Genomic DNA, 11,929 nt, shown 5'->3' on the forward strand with positions numbered 1-11,929 from the left:
CTCGACTCGCCGCGCCTTCACGACACTACGAAAATATTGTGCATTTTTGTTTAAAAATGATGTTTAGATGGGCGTAAATAACAGCCCCAAAATACGCAGCGGTCGATAAACGATAAAAATCGATCTTCTGCGGGAAGGTCGTAAACTGTGTATTGACGTCACACGTAGCAGACATGCGTGCACGGGCCATGTTGTGGTAGCCACAAATCTCCGAAAAAATCGGACTGCGAATTTCGTTCTATTCACCCATAAATGACCTGTTGCCGGCGGGCAAGGGACGTTTATTGTAAATTTGATGGTGGTCAGGAGGAGACGAGAGAGTTTTCTGGGTCGCTATGAAGACGCTGTCATCCTAAAGGGAGATGGGAAATAAGCAGGCAGCCTTCACTGAATCGCAGTTGGAGCAATACCAGGTTGGTTTTGTCGCTCACAAACAACCCATCCGTGTAGACAGGCGAACACTGTTGTCGTAACTGTTCCATTCCTGTGTACTAACATACTGTAAAGGTAGACAACATGCCTTGAGGTACACATTTTGCAGCTTTAATAGAGATATCCCAGTGTTGTACAACTGCACCGTATCGAAACCGCCCCGTTCGGTTCATCAGTAAATGCAGTTACAGTTGCTCACCTGGTAGAGCGGCCAGGGGGGTGGGCGGTCCGTTCAGGCGGGCCGCGCTTTCTGACCTAAAACATTTCCAATCTTCATCAGATTAAAGAATCGATGCTTTTTTGAACGCCCATGACTAAATCTAGAACATTTTGATACGCCGTTGAGCCGTCGAAACAACACAATCTGTAACTGATGGGGTTAATCAAAATTAACTTCATGAGAAACGGTAGGACCAAGAGGAACACGGACCTTCATGAAAACAAAATTACAGGGACCAAAACAAGGCGGAGTCATTTGAATTTCAAATTGTATCACTGCTCCCAATTTCGGTTGCACCCCTGGATGAGGCAAGCAGCCCCTTGAGACTCATACTGTAATTTAGAGGCACAACAACTAGGTCAGAAACAGGCCGGTCATTTTACTCTCAGGGCTGATTGAACATGGGTTCATTTTACCCTGTATGTAGGTCACCCCCTCACCTCAGATATACACTAAACAAGGTGTCTCACTTTAGAACAACTGGCTATCATGCCACAAAACATCATCATTGCAACGAACCTCTTATAGAAATACAATAGAAAGAAGGGCAGTTCTTGTGTAGCCTAGCAAACTAGGTCAAGTTATCATAATAACACAATGAAGTTCAGTTGGTGTATCAGTCCATTTTGACAGCTGTAGGAGAGAATACAAACAGCCACTTATACATTTTAAGGTGCAACAGTTAATTCAGCACCATGGACATGCATAGTACACTGTATTACACCCAGGCCAGTTTGATAGATATATTTCTTCTTAAGAGCAGAAACATATTTCAACCTTGTGCAAAATACTAAGCAGTATTTAGTATACTGCTTAGTAGTATACTGTTGCTATGTATCAAAATTTTCTACCATTTCAAATCTTCAGTTTAGTGCAACAACCCTTCTTTGAATCTGCCATTGAATAGTGTTGGTAGAACAATATACATTGTATATTGGTGGTGAGTGTGAGGTATTGCTATAGATGATAGTAAATTCTACCACTAACAGACATGTACCAGTTTTCAGTGTATTGGCAGACTGGTATAGACATAGGAAAATCAATATGTCAAGTTTAGAATTGACTTGGGTTCAAAAACACTTCATCCATTGAGAGCTTGAGGATGTCTGGAAGTCATCAGGGATATATGCCAGAGAAACTGTCCATACCAGCTGTGACAGGTAGCATTATTTGTCCTTATAAAGTACCTGTTTGCATTATGTGTATAGATATATGCCTTGTGGTCTATGCTATTATTGCCAGGACATCATGAAAGTCCAAAATCAGGTACTGGTTATGTTTCCTCAGTGTAAGGTGCAACTAGTAAACAGCATCCAAAATTTTTCAATAACAGAAATTCTTTCCTTTTAAGTAGAATACTATTTGGATGCAGTATACTGACTTATCCACACCAAGATTAATCTGTGTGTGTGATTCTGTGGGCAGGTTGTGACGTGCTGTTGTGACGTTTGTGTCTGACGTTTGTGTTGCTGGAAGTCTGTTCACCATGATTAGTTTGGTAATGATCCATGATGAGCTGTGCAGTTAAACATGGTTTCCTCATGATCATGTCATTCAGAACTTCCCATGTTCAAACATGTGATAATGATATTCACACAGTTTCACACAGTCAAAGCAGAAACATAAAGAAATTGAAACATAAAGGAAACTGAAAAATTTAAACATAAAATGAAATTGAACAGAATAAAGGCATGTAGGGCTTGTTTCATTTTTGTATGTGGTCTATACAAGCACTGATATACATTTTCCTATGTATTTGCAGGACTGTACATTTTTTACCAGAAAAGAGATCCTCAGGTAAGCAACATCTTTTTAATTGATAAGTCATATTGATGTTATCGGTGTATTATCTGACAGGTATACTTACTTTGTTTATATTATCTGTGACTTCAGCACTAGCAGCTACTTTGGATATATCTTCTGTCATCTTCAAATTAGACTACCTTGACACATTGGAAGGAGAAAGAAAGAGAGATCTTTAGTTATAGAGTTCAAGCTTGTTAGATCTTTGTAAGCAAAAGGAATTGCATGTAGAGGCGTATTCTGCCTAGAACCTTAGATGTCAATGATGTCCTGTAATTCTAAGGTTTATACATAAGTGCATTTTTAAAACTGTAAAAGTAAGCATATCTAAGTACCATCAATACTGAATGACTCAGAGAAACAGATGTCTGTTGACACCATTGTAAGACTTAATGCAAAATGCCTATTACCTCTCATGCGTGGCTCCCAATTACAATATGTTACCAGGTGAAGTTCCTGGAGTACAAATAGTTCTGATGATGTTTTAATCATTACTAAAATGATCTCTATCATCTAGTTCTGACTCAAACCTTTGATGTTATTCACACAATGTTGGGAACATTGAGATATATGTTGAATTAAGTTATGAAATTCCAATGTATATAGAGCATGCCTGTTTTGCCCAAAATAAGCTTAAAGTAGACTTTCCTTTTGAGCTGTTTTCACTTAAGTTTTTAGTATATAGTAGAAGTATAAACCCTTGAGGGGGCCCTTAAGGATTGCTATGTCTAGTAACCACCAAATGGCCTTCAAACAAGGATAATCCCAAATATTGATCTCTGTATCTTACTATAATCTGGAAGTATTAGTGAGAAAAAGCAAGCATTCAACTGTGTTACAGCATATAGCCCATCTGATTTAGGGATATACAAATAATAACATGTGTTTTTTATGGGAACATGATGTTGGCCAATATTTTAGATTAAAAATGGTAATGTCCAAAAGATGATCTATTGATTATTTCCTTCTGGCCTAGAAATGTTCCACATAATATGTCAGGAAATATTCATCAGTGGATATACAGAATGGCAGTTGAGCCAATGCCAATATACTGTATTGAATATGTGAGAACCTAAATAGGGAATTGGCAGAGAGTGCATGTGGGGTCTAAGATAAAGGTTACTATTGTTTTGCACCTTGCAGGTAAATGTGTTAAGGCAAAAATCAGCTGAATTGGGGAGTGATCACAAGTGAATGTGTTGGCAGCATTTTTAAATCAGAGCTTTGGAGAAAGGTTACTGACCAATGTTTTAACTGTATTATCATAAAATCCTTTACATAATTTCATTGTTGACAAAGTGACAGTCATCATAAATGCTATCAATCAATACAGACAGATTTTAACACTTAAATGATAGTTGTTTTCAAGAAGAATTTTGCTGTATTTTGTACATGCATTGTTATCAACTGGGCTGAATTTGATACTTTGTTTGTTTTCAAATGAAGTGCCAGGTACAAACTTTGCAACGAAAATAATGTTCATGTTGTTTACTGTCATGGTAATATGTATGTAATGATAATCTGACCGTTTTATGTGTATACTTGAAATGATATTTTGATTGATAGATATGAATGGAGCTTGTACACCTTAGTCATTTATCATGCTCAGGTATCATCATCTGTCTTCATTAATTTGTTTTGTGCTCATTTTACATCATAGGCCTGTAATTAATACAAAAGTAGGATTCAGATAATAGTAATTCAAAAAGGCATTATTTCCTGGATTTTGTTAATCCTTGATCCTTTGATAATATTTCAATAACAACATCATCACCACTGTAACAGTTCAATAACATGCCTTCTGAAAAATGATTTATTGTCTGATGATGTGGACATGGACAACATCACAAGTCTTATAATATGGCTTTGGGAGGCTTGGAAGCTTGGTGTTCACTGCATTCTAACAAGGAGGCAATTGTATGTTCAGCATTGCAATCTATTGCTATCCTTATAGCAGTTGATTCATATCATAGCCAATCACTATACTGACTGGGTTTCCAAAGGGTAGACTGATAAACAGGGCTAGCACGGAACAGGCAAATAAATGGGTCATCCATTGCTCATAATTTCTGCAACAAAATCTATACTTTGCAAATTGTATGGACCCCTCTGGGAATACCTATATGTTAACAGCACACAGTTGTAAATTGAATGATGAAATTAAAGGGGGCAGACACATTTGTAAAGGAAGCCAACACGTATGTCTCCATTTGCCAACCTGAAATGTGACGATGTTTGCTTAATTTTGAGCTCTGCAATATCAGGAGACGGGAATATTGGCCACATACAGAGACAGGAATAGGATATTCCATGAGCATTTTTATATTTGACTACAGCAAGAGGATTTATAGCATAAAGCCATGACATCGTGATAAAACCCTTCATACAGCCGTGTCTCATACATGCATGCATGTGTCTGTACATGTCTTTTAGCACACAAACCCAAGAACAACATGCATGATGTGCTCCATATGGAATTGGCGAGAACATTATCAATTTTAGTATGAGAAGCTGATTTCTTGCTTTTCACAGGTTTTATAACTTGAAAATTTTAGGTGGTAAAGAATTTCCCTTCTACATATGATGCATGAGCAAAACTTGCCATATGTCGTTTATACATTGTTTTATACATACTCCATCATTTGACCTTGACTTGAAGTCATGTACAGGTAGCTGTGTCATGCATATGTTTTAGCATTCCTTCTATATTCGTAAAACAGAAAGATTTCATTTTGCTAACATCTTAGACCTAGGTCAACTAATTACTACTGTAAATTTGTACTACTTTTGCAGTAGATTTATATGGTGGAGGGAAAAGGATATCACTGTTTTTCATGGTCACGATGGAAGGAATTCTGTAGTAAAGACTGGCAATAAATTGGAAACATCTTTTTACAGTTTGACAAAGTTGTGTTGGAGTGGTCAGAATAAAATAAACCAGAGCAAAAAGATTTACAGTAGCTTTGATCTTCCACCTAATGTTGGGCCAGGAGATAAATTATAACTTATAGTTTGTCCTAGCAACCACTTTTAGTTTCAAGTCTAAACACTAGTTATATATGAGGATATGCCAGCATATGATGTCTGATAATGTATGGCCACGTAGCTTCTGAGACCTCCATTGGCAGGTACACATTTGATATTTCAAGTTGTGTAGGTAAGTCTAACCAACATTCTTAGCTAATCACTGATGGTATGTGATAGCCATTGTAGCTTGAGTCGATGGCTGTGCAGTCTGGACAATACTAATCATGTCCTCTAGTTGGAATAAAAGTTGTGGTTCGTTGCCAAGAAGTGGTCACACGTTGGCAAATGTGGTATCATCAGCCTGGCTGGGTATGATTGAACAGTGATGACCAGGTATTTACCCTAGGTGAGGGAGTCTGGGCTGACGGCCAAGTCTAATTGCTTGGTCATCAGACAGTCTGGATGCACCAAAGGTTGAACCTTACAGTGGACTTGGCACAGGAGCCATAGACAGCATAATGACAAGTAGAAATATGTATGACTGACACCTATTGGTGTTAAAGACTCTACTCAGGGATGGGGGAAAAGGTGACAGAAGGAAATGATGTGAAAGTATAGAGGTCTGTCCTTGGTGCTGAAAAGGTTGATGTATTTTGAAGAGGATGTTGTAAATTGAATGGGTGGAATTAAACTGGCAGACACATTTGTGAGGGAAGCCAGCACATATGTATGTAAAAGTATAGTGCTCAGTCCTTGATGCTGAAAAGGATGATGTAGAACATGTTATAAATTGAGTGATGAAATTAAAGGGGCCAGACACATTTGTGAGGCCAAGGAAAAAATGTTGTTTCCTGTTTCAGACTAGAAAAAATTAGGGTTGGTAGATAGGGATCTTTTTTTTTAGACTTCAGTGATATCAGACTGTAATTCACGAATCGGACTCTACAGCCACAGTAGACGATGCACTCCCAGGGTGGCGACAAGATATTCCGAGACTGGACTGCCAATGATGAGTGATATCTACATAGGGGTCCAACTTATACAATACAGTTTAACAAAGTAAAACTTGCATGAGGACACTTTTAGTTTCGATGTCAATGTTAGAAAACCAATTGTACAACGTTTTGTTACTCAGGTGTCAGATCATAGAGCTAGAAAAGGTTGATCAGCTCGAAAATTATTTAATATGTCCCTTGCTGGGGTCCACCCCCCCAAAAAAAGTCTAGGGTCGGTAGGTTTTTCTAGGGTCGGTCAGGAAACAGGAAGCACAACATTTTTTCCTAGGCCTGAGGGAAGCCAGTACATATATATGTAAAAGCATAGTGGTCTGTCCTTGGTGCTGAAAAGGATTATGTATTTTGTAGAACATGTTTCCTCTTTGCAAAGCTTTTCCCACAGTGAGAACAGCACTAAGTGCCTCCCTGTAGCTTGCTAGCCTGGGTATTGGTATGATGGAATGATCAGGAATGACTTTTGTATCCTAATGGCAGACTAAATATTCATGAAAATAATGTTTGTAAAAAGCACTTACACTTTCACAAGACAATGTTATACATGCATGATATGCAGTCCATACATTTCTGCTCTATGTTCTTACAGGATATTCAGGCGGTATCGGGATCTGGACTCTGACCACATTCCCAAGAGCTACACTCGGGGTGAGGCATCCCGGATCAAGGTGCCCTTTGAGTACATAGAGAAAATGCCAGAGTTAAAGGTATGTCTTGACAGTCTTGTCTAAGTACGTAGTGATCAAGAAAACTTGTGTATAACTTCACAACTTGTGCATGAGAAATGTGCGTATAACATTTCTGTGCTAGGTACATCCTAATAAAATCGTATTAGACTACATATATATGTAAAAGTATAGTGGTCTGTCCTTGGTGCTGAAAAGGATTATGTATTTTGTAGAACATCTTTCCACTTTTGCAAAGCTTTTCCCACAGTGAGAACAGAACAAAGTGCCTCCCTGTAGCTTGCTAGCAATAACTTTTGCAATAAAGATTGACTTGACTTGACTTGACTATCCTCCCTTATGAAATCAGGGTACCCAAGAAACAGGTCACCATGAAGAGATGCAGACTGTTCTTGTCCAATCTGGACAAAAATCAGCATGTTAAGATACGGAAAGAGACTATTAAACTAAGCTTAAGCTACCAGCAAAATTTGCCCTTCAAAATGCAGCAAATAGAGGGTCAACATTTCAATATTTTCCACAGCCTTCAGTGCTAGACATGATGTTAGGTCAACAAAACTTGGATGACAGAAAATAATTTTCAGGCTGGCTAGAACACCCCCTGAGATGTCCACCTGGCTAAACAGTAAACAGAAATATTGTTTTTTTCTGTTGTCTCTACCCAATGTGTAATGCACAGTGGAATAGAAAAGTCCTAGTTCTATTGCCAGATTCTGAAGATTGAACATGAGAGGTAATTTCTGGCATACAGAATGATGTATGGAATATTCCAAGAAGTAGGTCACTTCCTTTTGCTGTTCAAAGATGCTGACTCAAACCTTCCTCAGCCCTTCTTGGAAGAGGATGTTGATGAATAGAAGTTCTGTGAATTAGGTCACTTCCGTTCGCTGTTCACGGTTGTTGGTTCATAGGCCTTCCATTCCTTATCTTGGATAAGTGAAATCCTTGTGATGAACAAGTAAGATGTCATAAACAGATGAGCTGCGGGAAGTTACATATTTGTTTGAATTTCTGTGGTTCTGGTAGTTCACTTATGAAGACAGGTTTATGTAAGAATATTTGTATCCTTGAGGAACATAAAAGAGAAGACCCAAACTGGGTCCTTATTTTTCTGTTTCCTTTAGATCTCCTCTGAGAAAGAGAAAAAATTTGGACCCAGTAGGTGCACCATAATAAGCAGCCATTCTAAGGCAAGACAGCCCCCAGACACCCTTCGTACAATCGAATCTCAGTTACCAATAATGAACCTGCTAATTGGCATAGGGTCGCAGAGGGTCAGAGAGCATTGCTTGAACTGGATAAAATCCTGCATATTGGAGAGAGGAAAGTGTTGTTCTGATGGACAAATGGGTAAATTTCTTTGCATCTCACAGCTGTACAAACAGATCTGATGCCTTTTCATTTTAGAGTCTGTATTTCTAGAAATGTCATGTTCTTTTCAAGGCTACTCCAGCTGCAGGGACCCAAAACCTAGGCTAGATCTTAATCTTGAATACATATCTTGCTGACTAGGGAAAACCCTTGAGGAAAATCTAGGCTGTAACATATATACTTATAGTGTCACACCTGCCTGTGGCCTGAGAAGTTCACTCAGGTGAATAACAGGCAGGCATATGCTGCTAAATGATGTGTCCAATCAGCTTGTTACTTTTAGATGCAAATGAGACCTTGCATTTATCCTTGTATGTCCGCCCCAATTTGTTTGGCTATTGCCGAGACCCCCACATGAGGTTTGGCACAAATTGAATTCCGATACAAGCATTTGTCATTCCATCCAGAAATATTCAGGGCAAACAGACATGCTGCTGGCCTTGGTAGGCTATCGAAACTGAACAAGCTAATGAAATAGCCTGTTTGTATAAGTGGATGTTTCCTCTTTTGTGAAACATTTCAGAGCATTTGCCATCAAATCAGAATCTGGCATATAATATAGTTACATGAAATGCATAAAATAATCAAAGATGCATGATACTGATCTTCTTATCTATTGTGCATTTTCTCCTTCTGTCTTTTCTTTATCCATATTTTCCTCATATCAAGGGACCGACGGTTTTGATAGTGTTGTAATGTCTGGAGTATTGATTGATGCATTTCATCAAGAGCTGTACCCAGAAAAACAATGGTATGACCAGTAAATGTGGTATCCCTGTCCTACTTTCGGGGTCAATAAATTCATTTTGTTTGCTTTTTTTAATCGTTCTTCCGCTGCTCTTCCAATTGTCAATATTCCATGTATAGGGTTGGATAATTTCACATCTCCAATTATGGTTGATTTATTAAAATCCTATAGTATAAGCAGAAGGTATTTAGTATTCACCCTCATCACCTTCAATTGTGCACAAAATAAAGGGTTCTTGAATTTCAATTGATTACTCAGGCATCTGCAGCTGTAGTTTTTGTAAGGAAATGTTTGTAGAAAATTGTGTCTCAATGCCCGCCTCCTGTCTGAAGAGATTTTCTGGTACTACAGTGGATCATGGCTGGCTGATTTCTCCTGCTGTTACACAGGAGACCCGTCTGCTAGTGAGCCATTGGCTGCCATTTGTGTTCATCCAGCATGTAATCTGGGCAATCTATCCAGCAATGAATGTGTTATGGAGGTGACCCAAACCCCCCTCCTGTATGCACAGAGCCAGTAATAATGCTTTGTCTGTATCTCCCTTTGTCACCAAAAATGCCCGTGTCTGTTAGCACTAATATGGTTACGTCTTGTTACCATTTAAAACAAAATATTTTACTCATCAATATTACTTGATAAGCCAGGCACTGATAGCAGATTGTGAAGTACTTGTATTGACTCCTATATTCTTACTCCAAAATTTGCAACTGGATGCAAGATTTTCTGCATTTTCACTGCCTTTCATGTTCAAAATGCTGATGATGGGAAATCCAGATGTCGCAAGATTTTTTTTTCAAATCCAACATGCAAGAAAGGTGGTTAGTTGAAGGTGACTGTATGTAATTTGACTCACTGCAACTGGAATATCCTAAAATAATGTGGCTGTGCACTGAAACTGACAAGTTTAGTGTTTTCTACATTTTAACCAAGAGGAGAATGCATGGCCTTGCCTTGTTGGAGTATTTCTTTCATGTTAATAATTAAAACAGTACACATGTTTGAGCAGTACCCACCATTGATTGGGGAGGTGGAGACCATGATCTATGTTGAGGGGAACTGCCAATAAAGCAAGGTCAACCAGCATGACGGGGTCGACCTTGTGGTCAATAGCTGTTTAAGAAGGAAGGTTTTGCCAGACACCAATTTATGAGCCATAAGCTATGCTATTATGGCTCTCTGTTGTGTTGGGATCAAGGTAGAGAGGGTCAGCCAAAGGTACAAGTGAAATATTGAATTGTAGTTCGACTTGTTTTCCTTTTTTCAATATAGCAACATAAAATTTAATAGTAATTGGCTTTCACTGAAAACTAATTGAACATCCAAGTAATTTAGCCATGAAGAATGTTCATGAACCGGTAAGGACAGAGATTATTGAATTGTCCAGCTTACTAAGCATTGGGCACGTGTCAGAGACAACTGTATTGCCAACATGCCAGAATTGATGTAGGATCCTCAGTAGTAAAATCACTAGCTGCTGACTGCATGTAAGGATAAAAATCAGTGACCTAGGCTATACAGCACATCTATGTCTGTGCTAATTTCACAACAAAGATACAAGTATATTTCTTAACAACAACAAAGTAGGAAATAATCCTAAGACAGCAGATACTGATCATAGCATCTAAGTCCTACAAAATTCTGCATTTAAAGGGAATACTTGGCTGGCTGGTTGAAATCATCCTCCATGTGTCTTTGTGGTCAATTGCTGAGTATACTGATACTGAATACAGAATTGGAATAGAAGGCAATTATGACTGCATCCCATTTACACTGGAATTAGACCGTGTCTTCTTAGATGTGGTAAATAGATTAGTAAATCTTCTGCTCAGTTGTTTAATGCATGTACACATTGCATAGATTATACGTTTTCTTTTGAAGAAGGTAATCTAACAGTACGGTGTGAAAATGATGGTAATAAAATCCTCAAGATACTAGCATATCAATGGACAGGACTGAAAGATGTAAAGATAAAGAATATGACCTATGAAACTGATGATGTTTTGCATTGTGTCTTGCAGGAAAATCCGTTTAGGAGACGGATCTGTGAAGTTTTCTCAGAAGACGGGTCAGGAAACATGACGTTTGATGACTTCTTGGACATGTTCTCTGTGTTCAGTGAACAAGCACCACAGGACATCAAGGCTGTCTATGCATTCAAAATATATGGTGAGGCTTAGATAGTACTTGGCCTTTACTTTTACTTTAGCGACCAAGGGGATACTTGTATCCTAGATATGTACACAGTGCCAGTATCCTAGAAATGCACAAGGATGGACGTGAGTCTGTAAATGGTATCAGCATTGAATGATATTCTGTCCATCACACTATTACATGTACGAGCGTATTTCAAGGCCTATTGTACATCTAAAATGCAATTCCCCCCTTGCATAAAATTGAGCCAGTCGCTATCAACCTTCAGCTTTAGAGCAAACGAGGCGTGCAAGGTTGTACTGTAAACAAGATTAGGTTGTTCTGGTCGGTTGGTACCAATGTTGAAGTTTGATGGTTAGCCGTAATTTCAGGAGGAACGTCGACATCGATTACAGTTTGGGAAAGTGGTCTAATGAAATCCCAATATATCAGGGAGGAGAAAATGACTCTTTTTTATTGCCATTAGCGAATTGCAATTTATTTTTCAATGGTTACTGGATTGTTTTTCTGTCTTGGTTGTGTATACATATGTGTGAGAGTT

The 11,929-nt window shown here is 38.5% G+C and overlaps 1 protein-coding gene across 1 annotated transcript in view; it reads left to right on the top strand.

Annotated features, from left to right (window-relative positions):
- The first annotated feature begins 5 nt into the window (after nucleotides 1-5).
- Nucleotides 6-11,929, top strand: part of LOC109480678 (calcium and integrin-binding family member 3-like) — a 14,756-nt gene continuing 2,832 nt past the window's right edge. Inside the window, exons 1-4 of the mRNA XM_019782907.1 lie at nucleotides 6-413; nucleotides 2,415-2,449; nucleotides 7,022-7,139; nucleotides 11,256-11,408. Coding sequence (XP_019638466.1) covers nucleotides 363-413; nucleotides 2,415-2,449; nucleotides 7,022-7,139; nucleotides 11,256-11,408 — 357 coding nt within the window. The 5' untranslated portion in view covers nucleotides 6-362. The remainder of the gene's footprint in view (nucleotides 414-2,414; nucleotides 2,450-7,021; nucleotides 7,140-11,255; nucleotides 11,409-11,929) is intronic.

Source organism: Branchiostoma belcheri, unplaced genomic scaffold (genome assembly GCF_001625305.1).
Source record: "Branchiostoma belcheri isolate BF01 breed outbred unplaced genomic scaffold, Haploidv18h27 scaffold52, whole genome shotgun sequence".
Lineage (NCBI taxonomy): Eukaryota > Metazoa > Chordata > Leptocardii > Amphioxiformes > Branchiostomatidae > Branchiostoma > Branchiostoma belcheri.